This window comes from Myotis yumanensis, unplaced genomic scaffold (genome assembly GCF_028538775.1).
Source record: "Myotis yumanensis isolate MYYU_CA2020_CCGP unplaced genomic scaffold, mMyoYum1.0.hap1 SCAF_23, whole genome shotgun sequence".
NCBI classification, from domain to species: Eukaryota; Metazoa; Chordata; class Mammalia; order Chiroptera; family Vespertilionidae; genus Myotis; species Myotis yumanensis.
In genome coordinates this window covers 10745440-10772751 of record NW_027223774.1, presented here as the reverse complement: position 1 = coordinate 10772751, position 27312 = coordinate 10745440, and the positions used below count along the sequence as shown (strand labels likewise).

The 27312-nt window shown below is 49.4% G+C and overlaps 1 protein-coding gene across 1 annotated transcript; it reads right to left on the bottom strand.

The window, feature by feature from the left end:
- Positions 1–353: 353 nt before the first annotated feature.
- Positions 354–27013, bottom strand: ZNF541 (zinc finger protein 541). The gene is made up of 15 exons (XM_070402186.1): positions 26707–27013; positions 21347–21590; positions 17059–18922; positions 15230–15288; positions 14807–14966; positions 14428–14595; positions 13197–13521; positions 7046–7109; positions 6333–6475; positions 5831–5934; positions 3747–3822; positions 2897–2985; positions 955–1095; positions 623–804; positions 354–522 (listed from the first exon to the last, which is right to left on the bottom strand). The coding sequence occupies exons 1-15, from the start codon at positions 27011–27013 to the stop codon at positions 354–356; spliced, it is 4095 nt and encodes a 1364-aa protein (XP_070258287.1).
- Positions 27014–27312: the final 299 nt, after the last annotated feature.

The following is a 27312-nucleotide window of genomic DNA, read 5'->3' as shown; positions in this document are numbered from 1 at the left end:
GGGACCAAACCCCAAACGGAGGCTAACACTTGAGAGCTACCCAGATCTCTCGCGTTCCCTCCCCCAGCCTCCCTGCTCCCGGAGTGGAACTGAAGGCAGGGGAGGGACTATTACCCTAAAGGAGTGGAGCTCGGGCACCAGCCCACTGGGACTTCGCAGCTGTCCAATGACTGTGCGCCTCCTGCTACTTATGGTCAAATGCCCACCGTGTCTGCGAGCTGGGCGGGCCCACGGGGAGGGTGTGGGGGAGGCAGAGGATGCCCCAAACGCCTTGGAGAGGCCGCAGGAAGGTACAGCAGGGCCGGGGCCCCCACCCCCACTGCCGCCTGGCCCCACTGGCCACCTGCCCGGAATCACCACTGCAGGGGCCCGATGTCAGCCCCCATCTCCTCCTCGTCCTCCTCCTCCTCCTTCAGCTGCAAGGGCTTCGCCGGCCACTTCACCCTGACGATGGGCTCCACGTGGTCCTGAAGCCGGTGCCGCTTCATGTGGGCATTTCGACTCTTAATCTTATCGAACACCCTGTGGAGTCAGGGAGGACCCGGGTCAGAGCAGGGGGAGGGGTTGCCCCAGGGGGAGGGTGGGAGGCAGCGGTTTGAGTGCCTGGGGGAAGGGCCGGTACCTCTCACACTCTCTGCAGGGAAACACGCTCGGGCCCTCCGCGCTGCCCGGCCGCTCTGGGGTCCGCTTGGGGCCGGTGTTGGGGCTGGAGTTGAGGATGGACTCCCTCCTGTAGCTCTTGGTCTTTATCTTTAACTCGGGGGTTGGACGGTGGCTAGCTCTCTCTCGAGGGCTGCACGTGACCTGCAGAGGGGGCAGAAACCATGGGCGGGCTGACCCTCAGCCCTGAGGAGGGAGGCGCAGGGACACAGGGCACAGACGCATGGACGGGCAGCATGGACGGGCAGCGGGCACCCAGATCAGCACTGAACTCCAGACGCCCGGGCCCTCTACCTTTGCCTCTGTCCTGTCTGCTTCCTCCGGCTCTCTCCTGAGCCTCTTTTCCAGCCCTGGGGCTCGGCCGCAGTCAAACTTGATCATTTTTTTCCAGATGTAATAATACTCCACACACTGGGCGACGGTCTTGGTCTGGATCTAGGGAAAGAAAACAGAAACTGGCGATGGGCAGCCCGCAGCCACCACGCGGACGCTCCCTCTCTGGCGTGGCCTGCCCATTCACTACACGACAGAGCCGTCCAGGTGATGAAGGGCTTCAGAGTGAAGTGACCACAGCCAAGACCACCTGAGCAGCAAGGCCGCCCAGAGCCCTTCTCTGTGGGAAGAGGCGCACGAAGGTTCACCGCAGGGCGCTCACTGTGACGTCATGCCGAAGGGCCCCACTTCCCACCAGGGACTAAAGCGAACGCCCTCATGCAGTGGCTATCACAGCTTCTGCAAGAACCAGGGGCCCACGAGGGGAGGAGGAGGCTTGGAGGGCACGGTTTGATCCTGGGGCCTTCAGACCCCACCATTTGCTCCTCCCTCTACTAAGAAGTGTTCCCATTAACAATAATGAATAATGTTTTTAATCCTCACCCAAGGGTATTGCTTTTTATTGATTTTAGAGAGAGAGAAAGGGAGGGATGAGAGAAAGAGAGAGAGAGAGAGAGAGATCGATGTGAGAGAACATTGCTCAATTGCCTCCTGTATATGCCCCAACTGGGGATTGAATCCGCAATTGGGTTCAACGCTCCAACTAACTGAGCCACCAGGCCTGGGCCAAATATTTTGACATCCCATTTTGAGTAGTCGCTAGAACGAGTAGACAGGAAATGAATGGAAGACCTGAACCACAATATTAACCATCTTGAACTGACATTTATAGAACTCCACACAGCAACAGCAAAATATACTTTCTTTAAAGGTACTCAGAGCATTTACCCAGATGCAGACTATGTTCTGGGCCATAACCAATGTTTAATACATTTAAACGACTCAAGCCATATGAAGTATTTCTCTGACCTCAATTACATCACATAGGAAATCAGTAACAGAAAACTCTGGAAAACCCTGATATATTTGAATACTAAATCATGTACTTTTCTATATAACTCACAGGTCAAAAAAGAAATCAAAAGAGAAATTAAAAAGTATTTTAACCGCCCTAACTGGTTTGGCTCAGTGGATAGAGAATCGGCCTGCGGACTGAAAGGTCCCAGGTTCAATTCCGGTCAAGAGCATGTACCTTGGTTGCGGGCACATCACCAGTAGGGGGTGTGCAGGAGGCAGCGGAATCGATGTTTGTCTCTCATCGATGTTTCTAACTCTCTATCCCTCTCCCTTCCTCTCTGTAAAAAATCAATAAAATATTTATTTTTTTAAAAAGTATTTTGACCTGAATACAAATAAAAACCCACCATAGCAAAATTTATCAAAGCAGTCTTAGAAGGAGACTTACAGCACTAAACACCTATAATAGGGAAGAAGGATAGTCTCAAATCAGGGACCTCAGTTTCCACTTTTAGAAACAACAAAAAAGAACAAATTAAACCCAACGCAAGCAGAAGAAAGGAAATAATAATAGAGCAGAAATCAACTAACTAAAAAACAACCAACAAAACCAAAGGCTAGTTCTTTTTTTTTATAAAATATATTTTTACTGATTTCAGAGAGGAAGCGAGAGGGAGAGAGAGATAGAAACATCAATGATGAGAGAGAATCATTGATCGCCTGCACGCCACACTGGGGTTGGAGCCCGCAACCCGGGCATGTGCCGTGACCTCCTGGTTCATAGGTCGATGTTCAACTACTGAGCCACGCTGGCTGGGCAACAACGGCTTTTTAAATTATAAACTGTTTACACATGAGCAGAGAGTCACCCCTGCCTGGTCTCCCTCAGCTCTGGCTCTGCTGTGTGAGGCGAGGCCTTGTCTGCACAGCCCACCACGTGCCTCACCGTCTTGTGTATCAGGTAAAAGTCCTTCTTGTGGGCGCAGAACGCCTTCTTAAAGAGCCTCTTCTCCATGGGAGTCCAGATGTCTGAACCTACCGGAGAGACAGTCGAGGAGGGGAAAGACATTTCTCCTCTGGGAACACAGCCATGGCTGAAATGCTGACCACCCTCCTTTTCAAATTCCCAGCACCGAGCACCAATTATGTGCCACGCATTCTGCTAAGCCCCTTATCTGCTTTACCTCATACAATCCTCACAAAACCCTTAGCAGGCAGGAACCACTGCTGTCCCCATTTTACAGATGCAGCAACTGAGCCTTCCATTGGGTAAGAGACTTGCCAAGGGTAGGTGGCGACCCCAGACTGCCTGACTTCAGGGCTGGTGTGCTCAACCCGACCTGAGCCCGCCTCCACCTCTCCGTGGCCAGAAGCATCCCCTTCCTGGCTGGGCGGAGCTTAGGAGGGAGCCACTGGTCAGGGGTAGGTAGGGTCCACCTAGAACAGTGGTTCTCAACCTTCTGGCCCTTTAAATACAGTTCCTCATGTTGTGACCCAACCATAAAATTATTTTCGTTGCTACTTCATCACTGTAATGTTGCTACGGTTATGAATCGTCATGTAAATATCTGATATGCAGGATGGTCTTAGGTGACCCCTGTGAAAGGGTCACGACCCACAGGTTGAGAACCGCTGATCTAGAAGCACACAGTGCCCACGAAGTCACCCTGGAGAGGGCAGGCCCTTCTGAAAAGGAAGGCAGAGCCGCCAAGAGCACAAGCAGAGCTTGCCATGGAAGCTGATTGGTTCGGGGGTCTCAGCCAGGCGAAACCACGCTGGCACCTCGCTCCAGTCACCTGTGTAGCGATAGTCGGTGAGTGGGTGAGTCTGCGGCTTCTGGGGGCCTCTGAGTAAGAGGGTCTCCAGGGCAACCTGGAACAAGAGGGGTGGCAGGCCACTTACTCACTGTCTCATTCATTCAAGACGACTTCAGCCTTCCCCACCCCACGCGTGGATGGTCCTCGGACTGGCCACCACCTGGGAGCCGTCTGTGGGCACGTCGACTGGATCTTGAGCACGCTGTTGGGGGCGGCTGACACTATTTTTTCGTAGCAAGATTTTCTTTTTTTTTATTTTTTTTATTTTTTATTTTTATATTTTATTGATTTTTTACAGAGAAGAAGGAAGAGGGACAGAGAGTTAGAAACATCAATGAGAGAGATCGATCAGCTGCCTCCTGCACACCCCCTACTGGGGATGTGCCCGCAACCAAGGTACATGCCCTTGACCGGAATCGAACCTGGGACCCTTGAGTCCGCAGGCCGACGCTCTATCCACTGAGCCAAACCGGTTCAGCGCAAGATTTTCTTATGGAGGAAACAGTATGTGGATTGATTCTGGCTCAAGCTCCTTATTTACTTCAAGGACCAGCATTTTGGGAGCACTGGCCTTGCCCATGGCCCCGCATTATTTGCTTCATAGCACTAATAATTTTTTAAAATATATTTCTTTATTGATTTCAGAGAGGAAGGGAGAGGGAGAGAGAGATAGAAACACCAATGATGAGAGAGAATCATTGATCGGCTGCCTCCTGCACACTCCCCACTGGGGATCGAGCCCACAACCCAGGCATGTGTCCTTGGCTGGAATCGAACCCGGGACCCTTCAGTCCGCAGGCTGACGCTCTATCCACTGAGCCAAGCCGGCTAGGGCAGCACTAATAATTTTTAAAGCGTATTTCCTGTTTTGACTCTAAGCCCCACGAAGAGAGGGATTTTGTCCCGCTCACCAGCACCACCCTGGTCAGGACGGGCTGTGTAATGTGCACGGCCCAGTGCGAAATGAAAGCATGGGCCCTTCTATTCAAAAATGAAGTATTTCAAGATGGCGGTGCCAGAGCCTTAAACCAAGCGCGGGCCGGGGAGTGGGCCCTGGCCAGTGCCCCCGTCATCAGCTGGTCAGTGGGAGCCAACAGCTGTGTGATTGCCCTGCTGAGCACCGACCGACTGGGGCCTCTCTGCTGAGAAGCAGCAGGACTGTGGCACTGGGTCCCTAACTTGTTAATTTTCCTCTCCCACTCTTCGGAGTTGGAATTTTTATTTATTTTTAAAAATATGCCGTAACCGGTTTGGCTCAGTGGATAGAGCGTCGGCCTGTGGACTGAGAGGTCCCAGGTTCGATTCCGGTCAAGGGCATGTACCTGGGTTGCAGGCACATCCCCAGTGTGGGGTGGCAGGAGGCAGCTGGTCAATGTTTCTCTCTCATTGATGTTTCTAATTCTCTATCCCTCTCCCTTCCTCTCTGTAAAAAATCAATAAAATATATTTAAAAAATATTTTTATTGATTTCAGAGAGGAAGGAAGAGGGACAAAGAGTTAGAAACATCAATGATGAGAGAGAACCATCGATCAGCTGCCTCCTGCACGCCCCCCACAGGGGATGGAGCCCACAACCCAGGCATGTTCCCTTGACCAGAATCGAACCAGGGACCCTTCAGTCCGCAGGTCGATGCTCTATCCACTGAGCCAAACAAGCTAGGGCAAGCTGGACTTTTAATTTATTTTCTAAACCTCAGGATTGTGAGGAGCCTTTGGAGACAGCAGAGGCATTTCAGTTACACCAGAGGATTTCATGCATGGACTTGCGATAAAAAAGATACAGCTCAATAAATAAACCAGATCCACTCAGGACCTGCGTTGGTCTACTAGGCTCCCCTCCCCATTGCCCCTGAGGGCTCAGAGGAACCCTGGGCCCTGCTGTTCCCCTAAATAAATAACTGATTTACGGAGCCCGTGTCTGCTCGTTCCCCCTATGGTGTTCAAGGGCCACACCAACCCCAGGGCCGCATGGGGGCGGGTGAGCAGCCTTCCCTTCCGTTTTCATGGCTGCAACCCCCACGCAGAAGGCACGTGGCAGACTCACGCAGCCCAGCCTCCCTCACCTGAACGTTGCCCTGGGCTTCGTGCAGACAGTGCAGGGCGAGCTCCAGGTTGGTGCCCCCTCCCGGCATTACGCTGGAGCAGGCCACGTTGCAGAGCTCGGTCACTGTTTCCAAAGGCGGCCCCAGCCGGGTGCAAGGGGGAGACACAGGGAGTCAGCAAGGGCCAGGGAGGAGGCTCCCTGACAGCACAGACAGGGGGGCCTCACATTTCAGCTCAAAGCAGGTTGAGGGAAGGGAGGGCCAAGGAGGAAGGGCGGAAACCCTGCTGCGGCGCCTGCTTTGGACAGCCTGGAAAGCTACTGAGTGAGAAGATGAGAAGAGAGGTGGGGGCAGGAGACTGCGGCCTGGGAGAAGCAATACTGGACTGAGGGCTAGTTCTACCCCCCTCCCCCCACCCTCTATCCCAGGGGACCCTGCTTCTTGGTCAAGGTGAGAACTGGGAGGAGAAACTCGTAGGAGATGGGGGGAGGCCTTGGGAAATTGGCCCCAAAGTCCCAGCCACCTCTATCCTGCGTTTCCAGGTTGGTCATCACATCTCCCCACGGCTTCCAGACCAGAGAAGCTAAATGCTCATCGATTCCGGCCAGCAATCTGTCCTGGAGCTCCGGGATCTCAGCCTGAAACCGGCCTCCTATGTTGATGTGTCTGCAATGAGGTCACATACACAGACATGTGAGGTACACGTGACTAAGATGGGAACTGAAGGTGCAAGGTGTGCCCTGCTCTGTGGGAACCCTCCACCATCGCCGCCGTGCTGCGTGTTGGTCACCCTGAGCCACGTGCGGGCCTTCCAGAAACCTCTCAAGGGATATTTCCTCCCTTCCTCCAATTTCTTTTATTGCCAGGTTTCTGGCCTCAGGTGTCTCTCTTGGGGTCTAGGACCAGGGACGTACATGCTTCTACCTGACATCAACATCCATGGCCACATCCATGTAACCACTGTGCCAGCACCAATTCTACCTAGAACCCCAGGGTCTTGGGCATTCTTTCCCGATGGCCCCAACTATGATATGTCTGGACAAAGGAATATTGAGGGAATGTCCCACAAGTACCCGAAGAAACCCACGCCTCCTCTCCTGGGGAGGCTCTGGAGCGAGACCTGATCCCCCCCTGGGATGCAGGAGGCCGTGGGAAAAACTGACACTGGAATGCAAGGAGGGTAAAAGCAGCTCCGCTGTGGAAGGCCCCTCAGGTTCTGAGCCGGCCCCAACTCACGGTTCTATGCTGATTTTGGTGTCATCCTTTACCACACAGATGCCGAAAGAAACATCCACTTGATCTAGAAAACACACAACAAAAAGTCTCAAGAAGACAGACGAGAAGTGACCCACGGAGCCCCTCTGTCTACCTCCCCAGAGTGGCTGAAAGCAGGCTCTTGAAGCCTGCAGAGTAGAAGGTTCTTCAGAAAATTAAGGATAGAGTTACCATAGGATCCAGCAATCTCGTTCCTGGGTATTTATCCAGAAGTAAAGATATAGACAATAGTAAGAAATCAGGATCTCAAGAGATACCTGCACGCTCATGTTCATTGCAACACGATCCATACTAGCCAAAAAGTGTAAACAATCAGATGGCCATTGCTGGGTGAGTGGATAAAGAAAGTGTGGTATAGACATGCAACAGAATACTATTTAGCCTTAACAAAGGAAATTCTGTAATATGCAACAACACAGATGAACCTTGAGGACATTAGACTAAGTGACTAAACCGGTCACAGAAAGATAAATACTACCTGAGTCCACTTATATGAAGTACCTAAAATAGTCAAATCCACATAATCAAAGAGTGCAAGGGTGGTTTCCAGGGCCTGAGGGAGTGGGAAGTGAGTAGTTATTAATCAATGGGCATTGAATTTTTAAGTAAGCAAGATGAGTAAGCTCTAGAGATGGGCTGTACAACACAGTCAAAATACTGTATTGCCGAAACCGGTTTGGCTCAGTGGATAGAGCGTCGGGCCTGCGGACTGAGGAGTCCCGGGTTTGGTTCCGGTCAAGGGCATGTGCCTGTGTTGCGGGCACATCCCCAGTGGGAGGTGTGCAGGAGGCAGCTGGTCAATGTTTCTCTCTCATCGATGTTTCTAACTCTCTATCTCTCTCCCTTCCTCTCTGTGAAAAATCAATGAAGTATATTTAAAAAAAAAAATGCTGTATTGCACACTTAAACGTTTGTTAAAAGGGTAAATTTCATGTTAACTATTCTTATCACACAAAAATTAACTTTTGAAAAAAGATTACATGGAAGGTGGATAGGCCTTCTGAAAAGTACAGCAAGGAACTCAGCACAACAACAAACTAACTGATAAAAATTATATTAAAAACACTAAGTTAAAGTCTCTGGAAGTTGTCTTAAAGGCATACACTCAGGAAAACTGACCCAATCTTAGCAAGAACAATGAGAATCTGTGACATCTGAGCCATGGCCCATGCCCTCAGCCACCGGGCCTCCAGCTCTGTAACAGACTCTACCCGGAGTGCTCTAACCCAGGTGGGTGCCAAGGAGAGGGGGCTGACTCTCCCCACAGTTCTCATGTTTAAATAATTAAAGGGAGGTATAAAAATAAGGTCTCATCAAATAAAGATTACCATTAAGAGGCAGAAATTACTTTTTTTTTTTTTTTAAAAAGAACCAAAATGAGGCCCAATGGATTTGAGCAGATAGGAGAAATGATCAATAAACTAACTTGCTGATAAATCAATGGAGATTATGGAATCTAAAAAACAGAAAAAAGAAAAATGAAGAGAGCCTCAGAGAAATGTGAGATGTCATTAACTGCAACAACATATGTGTAATGGGAGGACCAGAAAAAGAGAAAGGGTCAAAAATATTTAAAGTATTAATGGCTGAAACCTTCCCAAATTTGATGAAAAACAAGATACACATTTAAGAAACACTATAAACTCCAAGTAGGATAAACACAAAGTGCTCTACATCCAAACACATTGTGGGCAAAATGTTGAAAGCCAAAGATAAAGATCTTAAAAGCCAAAAGAGAAAATTAACCTGTTATATACAAGAACACCAGTAAGATTAACAGCTGACTTCTCATCAGAAACTACAATGGTCAGAAGGCAGTGGGATAACATATTCAAATTGGTGAAATTAAAAAACTGTCAACCAAGACTCTCATACTCAGCAAATTACCTTTCAAAATGAATGTGAAATAAAAACATTATAACATAAATAAAAATTGAGAAAATCTATTGCTAGCAGTCCTTTAGTATAAGAAATATTAAAGGTAGATTATGGTGAAGGGATTAAACAAAGAAAAGAAAAGAAAAGAAAAGAAAAGAAAAGAAAAGAAAAGAAAAGAAAAGAAAGACTCACGGATACAGACAACAGTATGGTGAATGCCAGAGGGAAGTGGGTGGAGGAGGTAGAGGAGGGTAAAGGAGGGACAAATGGTGATGGAAGGAGACTTGGGGTGGTGAAAACAATACAATATACAGATGATGTATTTTAGAAGTGTCTATCTGAAACCTATATAATTTTATTAACCAACGTCACCCCAATAGATTCAATAAAAAGAAGTGGAATATCATTCAGCCATTAAAAAGGAAGGAAGAACTGATACATACTGCAACATGGCTGAAACCTGAAAACATTATGCAAAGTGGAAGAAGGCAACCACGAAGGACTAAATATTGCATGATTCCACTTACATGAAATATTCCGATTAGCCAAGTCTATCGAGGCAGAAAGGAGATTAGTGCTTCCCTAGGGCTCGGGGGGAAGGCAGGGGAAAGAGGGGCTGCTAATGACTGTGGGGCTTCTTTTGGGGGTTGTAACATTGTCTGGAAATTGATAATAGTAATGGTTGCACCGCTCTGTGATTATACTAAAAACCATTGCATTATCTATACTTTAAGGAGATGAACTGCACGGTATGTGAATTATATCTCCATAATGAAAATAAATACTAAAGAAAGTTCTTCAGACTGAAAGGAAGTGATATCAGATAGAAATTTGAACTTAAAAAAAAGAGCACTGGTGAAGGTAATTACATAGGTAATTACAAAAGTCAGTATTTTCCTCTTTAAATTGACTTAAAAAGCCCTGCATAAAACAGTATGCAGTGTAGCCTGTAACACACGGAAATGTAATCTAAATAACAGCACCAAGGACCGGAGCTGCATTGGAGTGAAGAAGTAACACCCAGATAGTAGCTTTGAATCCACAGGAATAAATGAAGAGATCAGAGGTGGTAAATAAGGTTAATATAACAAACTCTATAAATGGCATTTGCTTTCTTTCCTTTATTCTCTCTGTTTTAAAAATGATATAAAGTCATAATTATGACAATGCCTTGTTGGTTTCTAACATATAGATATGTAATATAACAACAATAATAAAAGTGTTACAGAAACAGAGATAGAAAGAGCAACGTTTCTACGTTCCGTTCTTAATAAGTTGTGGCACATCTGCAAAGGTTCTCATATTTCACATGTATGTTGTAGGTCCTAGAGCAACCACTAAGAAATGACTAAGAAAAAGTAACACTAGAAAATATTCACTTCATACAAAAGAAAGCAGGAACGGAAAAACAAAAGGAGAAAAATACATGAGACTTACAGAAAAGAAAAAAAAATGGCAGATGTAAATCCAACCACATTAGTATAACATTAAATGAGAGTGGATTAAACAAACCAATCAAAAGGCAGTTCGTCAGACTGGCTTAGAAAACGTATGCTCCTACTAATGCTCTTTACAGGAGGCATGCTTTATGTTCAAAGACACACATAGGTTAAAAATAAAGGAACAGAAAAATACATGCCAAGCAAACAACAACCGTAAAAGAGACGGAATGGCTATACTGTCAGACAAATATTACTAGAGGTGATACAATTATAGTATGAATGATAACTAATATCACAATTATATCATAATGATACAAGGTCGGCCAAGCCATCAGGAAGACATGACGACTATTATAAACATGTATGCACCTAAAAACATAATCTAAAAATACAGAAAGCAAAACTTGAAAGAACTGAAGGATGAAATATACAACTTAAAAATAATGGTGGGAGATTTCAATACTTTCAATAATCGATAGGACAACCAAGCAGAAGATCAACGAGGAACAACATAACTAACTAGATATGATAGATATCTACAGAGAATTCCACCAAACATCAGAACATACATTCTTCCCAAATGCACAAAGAACATATTCTAGCCCATAATACATGCCTCAGTACATTTAGAAGGGCTGAATTCATATATGTTCTCTGACCAAAATAGGATAAAAAATCAATAAAAGAAGGCAATTTGGCCCAGCCAGTGTGGCTTAGTGGTTGAGCATCAGCATATGAACCAGGTGGTGATGGTTAGATTCCCAGACAGGGCACATGCCCAGGTTGCGGGCTCAATCCCCAGTGGGGGTGTGCAGGAGGCAACTGATCAATGATTCTCTCTCATCATTGATTCTCTCTCTCTCTCTCTCTCTCTCTCTCTCTTCCCCATCCCCTTCCTCTCTGAAATCAATAAAAAGATATTTTTTAAAAGAAGGCAATTTGTAGTAATTAAGCAACACTCCTTAATAATAATAAATGTATCAAAGAAGAAATCAAAAGAGAAATTAGAAAATACTTTGAGATGAATGGCAATAATAATACAACAAACTAAAACTTACAAAATGTAGCTACAGCAATGCTTAGAAGGAAATCTATAGATGTAAATGTGTTTAAAAAGAAAAACAAATCTCAAATAATTCATGGTTCATTGACATTCAACAAGGGTGCAACACAATTCAATGGGAAAAGGAAGATCTTTTCAACTAATGGTGCTGGAACAATGTAAACCCACATGCAAAAGAATGAATTTGGATCCTAACCTTACATAGAATATAAAAGTTAACTTAAAATGATCAAAGTACTAAATGTAAATTGGATCAAAGAACGAAATTTTATATTAAAATTATAGAACTCTTAGAAAAAAACATGGGCGCAAAACTTTGTGACCTTTGGTCAGGCAAAATCTTAGATACAACCCTGAAAGCACAGGTGGTGAAAGAAAGAACTGGACTCAACCAAAATGAACCTTTGTATCGCAAACATTGCCATAAATAAACGAAAACAACCACCCACAAAATGAGATCGAATATCTGTAGGAAAATCATATATCTGATAAGGGACTTGAACTCTCAAAAGTCAATAATTAAAAGATAAGAATTCAACATTTAAATGGGTGAAGGATGAACAGACATTTCTCCTGAGAAGATAGACATATGGACAATAAGTACATGAAATGATGCTCAACATCATTAGCCATCAATACCATAAAGAGATGACACTTTGCACCTAATGTGGTTACAGAAACAGCAATGGACATAAGTCCTGGCAGGTTGTGGAGGAACTGGACCGTTCATACAATGCTGGTGGGGTCTTAAAATGGCCCGGTCATTTTGGAAACAGTCTGGCAATTCCTTAAATGATTAAACATAGTTACCATATGACCCAGCAACTCCATTCCTAGGTTTCTACACAAGAGAAATGAACACACATCCACACAAAAACTTGTACATGAATGTTCATAATAGCACTACTTATAATAGCCCAAACGAGGGAACCTAGATGCTCACAGCTGATGAATGGATAAATAAAATGTGATCCATCCAGACAACAGGATATTATTCAGCCATAGAGAGAACGAAACACTGATCCATGCTACATGGATGCACCTTGAAAACATGCTAAATGAATAAACGACACACAAAATGTCACGTATGATTCCACCTATACACACTGTCCAGAATGGGCAAATCCATGGAGAAAGTAGATCAGTTGCTTCCTGGGGCTGGGGAGATTGGGGCGCTGGGGCTATGGGGGTGACAGCGCTTCTTCTGGGGGTGATGAAAATACTGTCAAATTGACTGTGTGACGAATGCATAGTCCTGTAAATATACTAAAAAACACGGTACATTTTAAATGGTGGTTCATATGGCATGTAAATTATCTATAATAATAAAAGCGTAATATGCTAATTAGACCGGACGTCCTTCCGGATGAAGCCGGGGCTAGGACAGAAGCCTAGGTCCTGGGTGTCAGAGGGAAGCCGGTGCCGGCAGTCGGGGAAGGAAGGCCTACTCTTGCATGAATTTCGTGCATCAGGCCTCTAGTATCTCAATAAAGCTGTTTAAAAAGTTAAGAGGAGGGTAGGCAGAAGGGTAAAAGGCTAAATGGCTCTATGGTTGTAAAACTCTAAGCACTGACAAGGCTGCGGGCCACAGATGGTCCTGCGATACTTATAATGGCACCCACAGCCATAGGCGGGGGAATCTCTGGGCCGAATGCTAAAGGGAGAGTGGGCCTGGTCCACAGGAGGTCGGCCGTGTGATGACTGGGAGCTCCAGCCCAGCCTCACTCACCCAGCGTGGTGCTGATGAGCTTGTCGGGACTGGCCTGAGCCGACGTGGAACAGAGCGTGTTGAAATACAGCCCAGACCCCTCCCGGATGGGGCTGAGCATTGGGGGTGGCGTGTAGGGAGGGCACTGGAATAACCCCTTCAGGAGGCGGTCCACCAGGAACACCGGAGACCGCAGGCAGCTCTGGTGGCATCTTCCTGGGCCTGGCTCCCCGAATGTGGAGCGGGGCGGAGGGATGAACAGTGCCTTGGGCTGGGGGCGCTTCTTCCGCTTCCTGTGCAGGCTGCTCTCCCTGCTGTCTCTCTCTTCCATGTCTTTCTCTTGCCCCTGGGGAAGAAGACAGTTCAGACCCACAAAGGGTCACTGAGGCTCCTGCCACACAGCTCAGTCCTCAGGGCACTGACCCCGAGGACAGAGGGAAATGTGACAGGCACACCCACTGCTGTCCATGCCGAGAGCCTTAACAAAGGAGGCTGACAGGGCCACCCACCGGAGCTAGACCCGAGGCTCTGCCTGTGACGTGCAAGGCTGGAGCCTTCTCGCACCCACACTCCAAGGAAAGGCCCTGACTCAGAGGGTTTGGGAACGTGGAGGCCAGTGTCAATGGTTAACATGCCTGGCCCTTAAACAGTGGGGGCCAGAGTCACAGAGTGACTGACAAAACGAAAATGTATTCCCCTCCAAGCGATCACAGCGCCTGTGAGACGAACAATGGCTCCCTGTCCCCATGTCCAGCATGCGCTGTTCTGGTCAGGACCCTCTAGTAACAGGCTGAAAGCCCTACTGCCTGAACTTACCATGCCCTCTCACCTCCACACAATCTCCCTTCCCCTCTGCCAGTCTTACTCCTCCTTATCCTCCTGGTCTCAGCTCCCACACCCCCACCTCCAGGAAGTCCTCCCTGATCTCCTCAGGCTGGCCCTCTGGTGCCCTCTCAGGGCTCCCACAGCTCCCTCCCCCAGCCTGCCCTGCCCACTCTGGGTCATCACTGTCTGGGGGAGGGTCTATCTACTGCACTGAACTGGGAGCCCCAGCAGGCAGGGCAGAGGCCTTCACGGTCACCACGGTGTCACCAGCACAGGGCCCGGCACAGAGGAGGCTCAGCAGATGCCGAATGAGTGAGTGAATGAACACGCAAACCAAGCTCTTCTGGAGTCAGGATTGCCTGTGGCGTTTGGGCCAGCAGGTCGGGAGGGAGAGCAGCAGGAAGGACGTGGACTGACCAGCACCCACCTTGGCCGAGCTCCCCAGGACTCGGTGTGTGGGCGCCGCAGGCACCGACATGGGGAGCTCCAAAGGGGCCGCGTTGTCCAAGGACTTCTTGGCTCCGGGGGGGCTCTGCCCGTCCCCCTCTGGCCTCAGCACCTGTCTCGTGGGCTTGCAGAACTCGGTGCCAAACACCTGGAGCAGAGGAGACGGCTCTTTAGAAGAAACAGCGAGTGGGGAGCGGAAGAGCTGCCCCAGCCTGCAGTTCCGACTCCTGGCCCCTCCCCAGGCTTCCCCCAGACGATGGAGGACATCTCCATCCTGAGATAAATGGCCCCCAGTCCTTTTCTCCCCCAAGCCTGTCAGCAACCCTGAAAGCACAGACTCTACTGCGTGTGCCCTTCACCTGCTGCTCCTGCTTCCCGCGAGGTGACGGCCACTGATCGCTGTGAAAGCACATGTGGCTGCTCAGCCCTTTCTCGGTGTAAAACATCTGGCTGCAGTTCTTGCAGACGTACGTGCTCCTTGGCTCTGCCCAGTCTGCTGGGCCCCCGTTTTGCTGGCTACTGCGGGAGACATGCAGGAGGGAAGAATGCCAGAATGGGACTCTGCCCCTGATCACTGACTCCAGTTTTCTTTTCTTTTTTAAATCTCATCCGCTGACAACTCTAGATGAACCCTAAGAAATGGAGACGACACCCCAATTCTTCAGGGCCTGGCGCACACCTCGTCAGGACTGACACATCCAGAGCTCGCTTACCCAGGGCCAGCACATGGAAGAGAAGGGGCTGAGCTCCCCCAGATGTGGGGGAGGGACTTCTAAACTTACCATCCACCTGCCATGTTCTCCTCCTTCATCAGATGGGGGAGCCGGTAGATATTTCCACCCTGAAGATAAAAATACACCCGAGCCAACATATCAGAAACGAGGTTTGCAAGAGCTAAAACTCTAAGATGCCTAGAAGAAAATACAGGTGTAATTCTTTGCGACCTTGAATTAGGCAATGGTCTCTTGGATGACACCAAAACAGAAGCCAGAACAGACAGCCCTCTGGGCTGGCTCAGTTGGTTAGAGCAGTGTCCTGATACACCAAGGTTTGGGGTTTGATCCCTTGTCAGGGCACATACAGGAAACAATCAATGAACGCATAAATAAATGGAAGGGTCACTGGTTTGATTCCCGGTCAGGAGACATACCCAGGTTGCAGGTTTGATCCTGGTCAGGAGGCAGCTGATTAATGTTTCTCTCTATATATCTCTCCCTCTCCCTTCCTCGCTAAAAAAATCAATGAAAACGTATTTTTTTAAAAGTGTATAAAAAAAAGGAAGTGAACCCAGCTGTTGTGGCTCAGTGGTTGAGTATCAACCCATGCACCCAGAGGTCACTGGTTCAATTCCCCGTCAGGGCACATGCCTGGGTTGCAGTCTCGATCACCAGCAGGGGGCGTGCAGGAGGCAGCTGGTCAATGTTGATGTTTCCCCTCTCATCGATGTTTCTATCTCTGTCCCTCTCCCTTCCTCTGTCTCTAAGAATCAATAAAAACATATTAAAAAAAGAAAGAAAAGAAAGTGAAAAGAAAACCCACAAAATGGAAGAAAATTGTTGAAAGTCATATGTCTGATAAGGACTTGCATTCATAATACATAACTTTTATAGCTCAATAATAAAAAGTCAAATAGCCCAATTTAAAAATGGTCAAAGACCTGGCTGAGTGGCTCAGTTGGCTGGAGCAGTGTACACCAAAAGGTCGCAGGTTCGATTCCTGATCAGGGAACACTCCTAGGTTTCGAGTTCAATCCCTGGTCAGGGAGCATACGGGAGACAACCAATCAATGTTTCTCACTCACATCAATGTTTCTCTCTCTCTCTCCCCCACTTCCTTTAAAAATCAATAAAAAAATAAAAATAAAAATGGACAAAGAATCTGAATAAACACTGAACCAAAAGAGATCTGCGAATGCCAATAAGCACATAGGGTAGAGAGATGCTCAACATTGGTAGGCATCAGAGCAATGCAAATGAAACCTTAAGGAGAGCTCTGCACAGCCACGAGGAAGGCTATGATAACAGGACAACAACGGGCTAGAGGGGACCTGGAGAAATTGGAGCCCTCGATGGCTTGTGGGTGGGAATGTAAACTGATGCAGCTGCTTTGGAAAACTGTCGGGCAGTTCCTCACATGGTCCAACACAGAGTTACCATCTGACCCAGCAATTCCACTCCTCGGTATTTCCCAAGTGAAATGAAAACATGCCTGCACAAAACATGGACACCCATGTCCACAGCAGCACTATTCACAATGACCAAGAAGGGTCAACTGATGAACGGATGAACAAAATGTGAGGTGCCCGTACGAAGGAATGTTACTCAGCCCTGAAAATGAAGCACTGACACGTGCTACAGATGGACGAACTTGGAACACTACGCTGAGTGAAAGAAGTGGTCACAAAGGGCCATGCGGTGTATGATTCCAATGCCATGAAATGTCCAGAGCAGGCAAATCCAGAGAGAGAGAAGGTAGATTCCTGGTTGCCGGGGGCTGGGAGGGATGGAGAGATTGGGGGTGACAACTAAGTGGGGGTTTCTCTGGGGCTGAAATGTTCTGGCAGAGTGGTGATGGACGCTCAGCCCTGCGGTTAGACCAACCCCTGTGGTACCTGGATTCTGTTGAATATGGTCAGCTTGGACTTGGAGTCCCGGGCGGCGTCCGCCGGAGGCCCCGCCGAGGAGAAGGAGGCCATGGCCACCTGGCTGGGAGAAGCGGCACAGCACATGTCCATTTTCACCTTCTCCTTCCGGAAGCCTGAGAAGCGCTGGGCCCTGGGGTTGCCGGAGAAGAGCCTGTAGCCTCCGCCCCGGGTGCAGGCCGAGCCCCTTTCCCCTTTCGTGGCTCCTGATGCCGCACCGTTCTCAGCCTGGGTCTGCTTCCCAGGGCCCGGGGCTCCAGGCGGCTGGTCCCCCCCTGCCTGGCTCTGCTGTGGGCCGCCGGGGGAGAACATGTCCCCCAGGTCCAGGGTCCCTTTTGCAGATCTCAACTGCTTGGCCAGAGAGGAGATGTCTGGGTTGTCAGGAGGGTCCAGAGATGATGCTGTGAGGGACGGTGGGGCGGTGGCCACCTTTGGTCCTCCCTTCGAGTCCCATTTCGCGCTGCCAGGAGAGGCTGCTCTGGGGAGAGCAGCTGCGGTTTTTCTCCTGTGGACTGGGGACCCCTCAGGCTCCGGGTTCCCAGGGCCAGCATGGAGAGAGTCAGCACTGGGCGTCATTGGCAGGGGCTGCTGCGACCACGGCCCCGACTTCAGGGCGGCCTGCTTGCCCTCGGGGCCCGGCAGCTGGGAGGACGCGGCTGCCACCTGGGCGTGGGAGAAGAGCCGCTGGGACTTGGTGATCATCTGGAACACCTGCATCTGCTCGTGGCTCACCAGAGACTCCTGCGACTTCAGGAAGAGCTGCCGGAAGAGCGGGGTGGCGTCTGACGGGAGCCCACCCGGCTTCTGGACGTCCTGCAGGCCGGGCTCCCTGGGGTTCTGCCACGGGAACGTGTCGCAGTCACACTGGCTCTTTCTGGAGGCCCAGTTGTCATCTTCCCCGCTGGCATGTCTGGGGTCACCCGAGGCCTCCCCAGGCGCCTTCAGGAGCGAGGGTGCGAAGGGCAGCACGTCCTCCAGACTGAGGCCCGAGCTGGGGGAGGGCTCCCTGCTGGGGGAGGAGCTGTTGGGCCCGGGGCCGGATTCCGGGCCCTCCGGGGACTGCACCGCTGGGGCCTTGTGGACCACAAACACATTGTTCCCTTTGCTCTTGGGGCAGCCGGGCAGGTTCCGGTTCCGGAGCCACTGGAAGTTGTGGCTGGATGGCTGGGAACTGGAGGGGCCCGTCTGGCCTCGGAACAGAGGCAGGCAGGCAGGCAGGGGGCCGCCCTCAGGCCAGCCCTCCAGGGCGGATGGGAGCTGGAGCAACCAAGGCTCCGGCTCGGATGGGTCGGGGCCACCATTCTCTGCTGCCCTTGAGTGGACGGCTGTGAACATATCAGCGACAGGCTCCTTCTGCGGGGGACGCGGCTCCTTGGGAACCTCAGGGCCCAGGGCTCCTGGGGCTGCTGGGGTGCTTGCTGGGGTGCAGGAGGAGGACCCGGATGAGGGTGGGCAGGGACAGGCCGTGTTCCTCCCTTCGCTGCTGTCTGAAGGCCCTGCTGGGGCCGGGCAGGGAGAAGGGATCTTCTGGTGGACAATGCTGCTCACGATACAGCGCAGGAGGTCCCGGTTGGGCAAGAGGGAGCCAGGGGACCTGGCCTCTGGGGGCATCAGGGACCGCAGGCCACTGGGTGCGGGTGGGCCGGCTACCTCCTGGGCGTGGGGGGAGTCCCCGCAGGCCTCCTCCTCCGCGGGCGCTTCCTTCAGGATGCACAGGCCGTGCTGCACCTCGTAGTGCCGGCGCAGCGAGCGGTAGTCGCAGTAGCTCTTGCTGCAGCCCTGCTCGATGCACACGAAGGGCTTGGTCTTCTGGTGGGTGAGCATGTGCCCGGTCCTGGAGTCACACAGGAGAAGGAAGTCAGCAGGCTCCACTAGGGCCTCCCACTGAGAGGACCCCAGGGTGCCCCACGATTCAGAAAAACGCCCTCAGCTCCCACTACGGGAGAAGCCATCTGGGAGGGGTGCTCCTCTCCCTCACCTTTAAGTAAACCCCTTATCTGAAAAAAATCAGTGGAAGCCAGGCCAGAGTTCCCCAAAGTGGGTTCCCGAGGAACACCAGTCCTCCAGAGTTGCTCCCCGAGGACTTGGGCTCAGCTGGCAAATAAGTTTTGAAAAAACATTATATGCTTCTGGGAGGTTCACAGCGCACAGGAGCAAAATGTAAAAGCCACGCAGCAGATAGGGAAGCATCTGTTTGACTTTCCACATCTCAACCTTACTTGCCACAGAACCGTTTTTCCAAGCAGCCTCTCTGAGCAGCCCCCAGAACAGAGCTCTGCAGGGTGCACGGGGGAGGTGCGAGCCGGGGACACCCTTCCTCTAACAGGAATGTTTGCATCCCCTTGGGTTCCCCAGTGGTCCTCAACCTTCCCAATGCCGCGACCCTTTGATACAGTTCCTCACATTGTGGTGACCCCCAACCATAAAATTATTTTCATTGCTACTTCATAACTGTCATTTTGCTACTGTTATGAATGGTAATGTAAATATCTGATATGCAGGATGTATTTTCATTGTTCTCGACCCACAGGTTGAGAACTGCTGCAGGAGACAGCTACCGGGAACCCCCGCAGCAAAAAGAAAAAAGTCCAGACGCCCAATCAGAACACTTTCTGGAAAACAGACAAATGTGCCCACAATTTCTGCAAATATCGATGAATACAAATGTGTATTACGTTTATATCATAGTCATATCTACATGAATATATTATAAACATAAGCCACCCTCTGGGTTCCCCATAGTCCCAGTGGACAGGTGCAAATGTGGCCCGTGGGGCATGTGCAGGGAATAGCAACGTCCCTCCCCACAGGCCGGCCCGGGGCTTCCCTTTGAGAGAAGCCGCGGAGAAGGAATCCGGAGACCCCATTTCTAGCCCAACTGTGACCAACTTGTGACATGAGCAAATTAACTTCCTTTCCTTTGGGTCTGAGTGGGCAAGAGGATAAAGGAAAAGATAAATGAATCAGCCCTGGGCAGTGTTCCCAATGGTTAGAGCAGTGGTTCTCAACCTTCCTAATGCCTCGACCCTTTAATATAGCTCCTCATGTTGTGGTGACCCCCAACCATAAAATTATTTTCGTTGCTACTTCATAACTGCAATGTTGCTACTGTTATGAATCGGAATGTAAATATCTGATATGCAGGATGTATTTTCATTGTTACAAATTGAACATAATTAAAACATAGTGATTCATCACAAAAACAATATGTAATTATATATGTGTTTTCCGATGGTCTTAGGCGACCCCTGTGAAAGGGTTGTTTGATCCCCAAAGGGGTCACGACCCACAGGTTGAGAACTGCTGGGTTAGAGTGTTGGCCCGCACACTGAAAGGTCTCGGGTTCGATTCCCAGTGAAGGGCACGTACCGGGATTACAGGTTCAATCCCCAGCCCTGGGTGGGGCGTGTGCGGGAGACAACCAATCTATGTCGCTCTCACGTCAGTATTTCTCTCTCTCCTTCTCCCTCCCTCCCTTCCACTCACTAAAAATCAATGAGAAAATACCCTCAGGTGAGGATTAACAACAACAAAAGGTAAATTAATCAAAGCCTCAGGTAAGGGTTAGGAGTGCTGCAAGGGATGTACTTCCCACGTGCAAGTCTCTTAGTCTGAGAAAAGCCTGTCTTTCCCTCCTTACTAGCAAGAAAAGCTCATCAACTTCCCAGACATCAAGAACAAAGGAAATTCTGCCCCTAACTCTTATCATGGACTTTCTTTTTAAAATCAAGAATTAAAAAGAAAAATTAAGAGTTCTAAAAATGAAAGAAGTTCAAAAAGAAAAACAAGAGTTAATACTTCATCATCATGTTCTAGAAGCAGGCGTTTCAGACACTCTCATGCCCAGTGTTGTCCCAGCACATATTCCTCATGGCACGCAGACCCGTCGCCCTGACACCCACCAGGGACTCCGAACGGTACTCGGGGGCTCAGCACTGCTTCAGGAGCGAGCCGCTATGTGTCTTTAAACCACCAGGGTCCCGGCTACACATGGTAGCAGCCACTTCCTCCCTGGTGTGAATCTGGGGGCTCCGAACAGTGACCCGTCCAGGGCAGTGCCAGCCCTGCCCCAGGCACTGGCAGTGTGAGAAGGGGGAGTCTGGGGCTCAGCACAGGTGACATCCATCTGGGGAACACGGAGGTGAGACCATCCAGGAGGGGTGGGAAAAGCTGATGTGAGAGGGGATGGAGGAGATACAGGAACGCCCCTGCCCCCTCCCCCTTTGCCCCCTGCAGAGCTGTCAGGACTCCTACGTACAGGTGGTCCTGCCGCTTGAAGGCCTTGCTGCAGATTTTGCAGACGTGCTTTCTCTCCTGGCTGTGCGTCAGGTAGTGCTTGCTCAGAGAGCTGGCGCTGCTGAACACCTTCCCGCAGAGGCTGCAGTCCAGAAGCGGGTTCTGGGGGGAGCTGTGCTGCCGCTTTCCTTTCCTTGCACTCCCCGAGCTCGCCCTGCCTCCTTCGTCAGTGTCTTTAGGCGCCTTAAGCGGGCCCAGCCCCAGGTCTACACAGGGGAGAAAGCACAGGTTAGAGACATGGGGCGGTCAAGGAGCCGGCTGGAGGCTCTGCAGCTGAGAGGCACGGCCGGCTTGGGGAGAGTGGGCCGGGAACCCCCACTTCAGCAGCTTTCCTTCAGAGGAAACGGGTTAGGACCAGGGGAGGGAGAGAAGGCAGCTGTTCGGTGCACCTGCAGGAGGCACCCAGTCTTGGTGCCCTGCTCCAGGGGACAGCAGCCTGAGGCTCTCCGTGGGTAAGAGGGCGGGGCTTTCTGACCACCCCACCCATTTCACTCCGAGAAAGGTGATCCAGAAATACACACTCCAAAACCTTAAGAGAGTCTCAATCCTTTCTCCCAGCCAATTCTACTTCGGGTTTTTGTTTTGTTTTGTTTTGTTTTAATATATTTTATTGATTTTTTTTACAGAGAGGAAGGGAGAGAGATAGAGAGCTAGAAACATCGATGAGAGAGAAACATCGACCAGCTGCCTCCCGCACATCTCCTACTGGGGATGTGCCCGCAACCCAGGTACATGCCCTTGACCGGAATCGAACCTGGGACCCCTCAGTCGCAGGCCGACGCTCTATTCACTGAGCCAAACCGGCTTCGGCTACTTTGGGTTTTTAATGAAGGAAATAAATGTAGACTTGTCGAGTTTGCTGTGAGGGACTCAACGGCCACACTGTTTTTCCTGGAGAAATGCTGGAAACGACTAATATCTGACAGGAGGCATGCAGGTCACGGCCTGGTGGGTTAAATGGTGTATGACATACGCACTTCAGATAAAACCGTAGAAAAATGCTCGATGACACGAAAGGATGTTCATGCTGCACTAAGCCAGAAAAAAGCAGCCTGTTGCAAAACAGAACTGCCCCAGTTTTAGAAAAAGAAAAAGAAATGTATTCAGAAAACAGAGAGAATAAATTGACTGGTCATTTTTATTTTCTTCTTCTTGTGTATCTGAATTGTCCGTGTTTCCTGCATTTTGGGGGTAAAATGATAAAAGGGTATTTTTATGAATCTTGTCATTGGAGGAACTGAAGGGGCTGGAAATGTTCTGGGGGGAGGGGGGCGATGCCCTCAGACACCTGAAGGGCCAGCGTGTGGAGGAGGGAGTGGATGGCTCTGTCTTGCTCCAAGGGACAGAGCTGGGTTTGGTGACTAAAGGGTAAAGGGAGCTGGTCTCACATCACTAGAACTGCTCAGGGCATGGACGCGGGACTCTGCCGGCTCCCTGCTCCAGCTGCTGGACTTCCCATCCGGGCACTCGTAGGTGCTCAATGACCATCTGCTGGATGGATGAGCAATGGGAGACCTTTCTTCCCCTTGGACGGCCTTCGGGATGGAACAGCCTGCATGAGACGGCAAGCTGAGAACTCACCATTTAGCTAGGAAGCTAAAGGCAGCATCCGTGACTGTCACAGGCCAGGGAAGGGGGAGGGGAGGGGACGGCACTGAAGGACCCAGATGGCAAGTCTCTGTGGCTGAGATGCAGTGTGAGAAACACAGCAGGAAGGAGCCAGACTTTTGTCCCAACTGTGCCTCTGGGGTGGACCATCTGTCACTTCACTTGCCTGGTTTACATCTTCATATGAGAATTACTGTGATGAGTGATTAAAAGATTCCAACAGTTTAAATGAGGAAAAACAGGCCTCCCTCAGGGGAAAGCCCTGGTCTTGCTAAGTTACTTTTAAAATGCTCATTAAAGAAACTATTAAACTAGAAAACAAAACGTTGTTTTGAAAAATTAGCAAGGACATTGAAAAATAGGCAAACAGAGTCACTGGTCTGGGAAGGCACTTGATCTTCCCAGAGAGTAATTGTTAAAGGAGCTCTAAAACTGTACGTTCTCTGACGGGCAAACTGACTTAGAAGCAAATGTTCAGGCCCTGGCCAGGTAGCTCAGCTGATACAACGTCGTCTCAATACACCAAGGTTGCAGGTTTGATCCCGTCAGGGCACATGCAAGAAGCAACCAATGACTGCATCAACAAGGGGAATGACAAATCGATGTTTCTTTCTCTCTCTCTTCCTCTATCTAAAATCAATCAATAAACATTTTTTTTAAAGATGTCCAAAGAACTAACTAAAAAGAAAACTTGATGTGCAGAGTTGTTCACAAACACTATAGCAGCCTAATGAGCAAGAATATGGTCAAACAACACAATGGGATAAACGACTGCTACAGTGACCACCGCGTGGTCTACCTGCATGTAAGAGAGCAGATACTCGCCCTGACCGGTTTGGCTCAGTGGATAGAGCGTCGGCCTGCCGACTGAAAGGTCCCAGGTTCGATTCCGGTCAAGGGCATGTACCTTGGTTGAGGGCACATCCCCAGTAGGGGGTGTGCATGAGGCAGCTGATTGATGTTTCTAACTCTCACTCTCCCTTCCTCTCTGTAAAAAATCAGTAATATATATATATTTTAAAAAGTAAGTAGATACTCTAAGTTTTAAAAAGAGAATGAGCCGAAACCGGTTTGGCTCAGTGGATAGAGCGTCGGCTTGCGGACTGAAAGGTCCCAGGTTTGATTCCGGTCAAGGGCATGTACCTGGGTTGCGGGCACATCCCCAGTAGGAGATGTGCACGAGGCAGCTGATCGATGTTTCTCTCTCATTGATGTTTCTAACTCTCTATCTCTCTCCCTTCCTCTCTGTAAAAAAATCAATAAATTATATTTTAAAAAAAAAACAGAGAATGATACACTTAATACACCTCTGCAAAACCATGTTTTTCTGAGTGACTTTACTCACATTTTTAAAAATTTACATGTGGGAGCCAGAGTGGGATTTTTCTTGTTATTACATTGCTTTATTTCCTAAGTTTTCTTTAATAAATATGCATTACTTTTCTAATTTTAAAATTAACGTAAGTATATGCATTTATATGGACCTAAATTTACGTTAGAGAAGTGTAAAGAATAGAAATTTAATGTTCAGTAGATCCCTTTTTAAAAAATGAGATGAAAAACTTCAAGTTTAAAACAAATTAGGGCCTAGCTCATTTTTCTCAGTGGATAGAGCATCAGCCTGCAGAGTGAAGGGTCCTGGGTTTGAGTCCGGTCAAGGGCACGTACTTGGGTTGCAGGCTCGATCCCCAGTTGGGGGCATGCAGGAGGCAGCCAATCAATGATTCTCTCTCATCATTGCTGTTTCTCTCTTTCCCTCTCCTTACCTCTCTGAAATCAATTAATATCTATATCTATATCTATATCTATATATTTAAAACAAATTAGGAAAAGCTGAGTTAGACTAATGATTTGTAACACTGGGGGGAGGGGGGGGTGCACAGACCCCTATGAAAATCAGGGGAAGCTACAGTGTTTCTGCCCAGCATAATGCGCACATACTAGTATTTGCACTTAGCAGCATTTTCCAGGTGATTTCTGTGGCCTGGGCTGAAAACCCTCATCACTGTATCCCCGGGCCTGGCCTGGTGCCTACAACACTCAGATGTCCCAGGAGTCTAGGACTTCACGTTTAGCTACTGTTCCTACATGGTGACAAGACTAACGCCCTGGCTTCCACATCGTATGCGAGTGGGGGCTCAGAAGGCTTTCATGGCAGCAAGTCTTCAGGGCCTTTGGGAGCTGCCTGTTCCAATGAAGGTTAACATGTTTGCAGGGCTGCTGTTTCACATGTGCCCTTCCACGCGCACAGTGTGGCTATAAACTTCAAGGAGCTCTAGCTCAGTCAACCCATCTGAGCAACCAACCCACCACCATAAAGAAGATTGAAAACCAAAACGGAATTTATCTTGTGGGGAAGCCTGAAGGCAAACCAAAAGGAGATTTAATGAAGGCCTGCTTTTCCTCATTTAAACTGCCGGTGTTCTTGTTCCGGCATTAAGAAGGGTTCAGCAATCTGGAAAAGGGGCTGTGTGTAACTTAAGTATGAGTCCAGAGACGAAGCATAATTTTGAAAGGCATATGGCGGTCAGAGGAGCTTAGCTAAAAGGAACTAAGATCTCCTCGTCTCAGGACCCCATGCTTTTTTAAATTTATTTTTATTTTATTGATTTTTCACAGAGAGGAAGGGAGAGAGACAGAGAGTTAGAAACATCGATGAGAGAGAAACATTGATCAGCCGCCTCCTGCACATCTCCCACTGGGGATGTGCCCGCAACCAAGGTACATGCCCTTGACCGGAATCGAACCTGGGACCTTTCAGTCGGCAGGCCGACGCTCTATCCACTGAGCCAAACCGGTTTCGGCCCCCATGCTTTTTATTAACACAAATTGTCCTGAGGCCAGGCAGAGATATACACTCAAAGGGTCAGGGTTTCCTATACAGAGGCATTGGCAGATTGGGGGAATTAGCCTACGGCTGTTCAGGTGTTTGGCCAGTAGGAGGCAGTAACATGTAGATTAAGATGCCCTGAGCTGTCTGGCAACAAACAATCATCCCTTTTCAGGTTTGGGGAAATGTCCTCAGCCATTCCCAACAGGTGACAACATATGTGACTCAGCCCTTGTTGAGTCCCCAAGGTCCATCAACCTTCTGCCATTATGACATGCTGGAATTGGCTTCTGGCATTAACTATTGGGATCTTTTAACCACTCCACTGCTTGCAGAGAAAGACTTCGAAACGAACCGATGGGCTGTCTGAAATGAATTCTAACAATGTGGGTAAAAATAACAAAATAACTCTCATCTGTCCAGAGCTTTACAGTCTACAAAGTGCACTTGCGTTCATGTCTTCTGTTGCTTTCTCTTACTGGTACTCTGGGGGAAGAAAGGAGGGTGTTACTGTCCCCCCACTTTACAGATAAAGACCCTGGGCTTGGGCGGTTTAGAAGCAGCAGATGGACAGGCTCCCGGCTGGGTCTGGAAGTGTGAAAGGGCCTCTGAGAAGTGGTGACGGAGAGGAAAGTCTCCCGTACACTCGAAGGTCTGCCCACACCACTCACGAGACTAGGATATCCCCAAACAGCCACCCTTCTCAGCATCGTTCCCTAACACCAGTGGTACGTTTTCTCGACTAGGAAGTTGGGAACAAGTCCCAAGTGGGAAAAGGGTAACTGCTCCCCATTCATCTGTGCGAGAGACACTTCCATAACCCATCGGGCAGAGCCAACCCCCTGCAGCCCGCCAGGCCCTGGGACCCACGGGGACAGCGTTACCTTGTAAGGAAGCCTGAGATTCCGGGTCTGCATACTCCTCCAGCACCTTCACGGAGTCACTGTCCTTCCCCGAGTACAGGGACACTGCATCTAAATTGTCCTCCAGGGCCTCGCTGGGCACACCGGGCTTTGGGAGGCTGGGGTCCAGGTCCAAGCCACTCAGGCCAGCGTAGAGCAGGTCTCGTGTGCTGGACCCCAGGTCCCGGCTGACGGTGTCACTGCAGTGGAGCCCCTGGCCCTCGGATAAGGAAGGGAGGTGCCGCTTGGATGGAAGGGCACCCTCTTCCCCAAGGCTGTACTGGTCCATGGTTATCTGCTGCCAGGTTTTGGCCAGGAGTTACTCTCCAGATGAGCAAAGTTGTGCAAGGATTCAGGGAGGAGAGAACTCCTGGTCTCTAATTCCTAAAAAGGAACAAGGAGGAATCAAAATTACAAGATGGCAACACAGTGTAGTGGATTGAACTTGGACTTGGAATTCAAACAGGCCTGTATTTGGGTCTGTTCTCTGACACTTAATAGCCCTATGACCCTGGGAGTCACTTAAGCTCCACGAGACTCAGTTTCCTCATCTGTAAATTGGGCATAAGAGTAGCTTCCATCATAAAG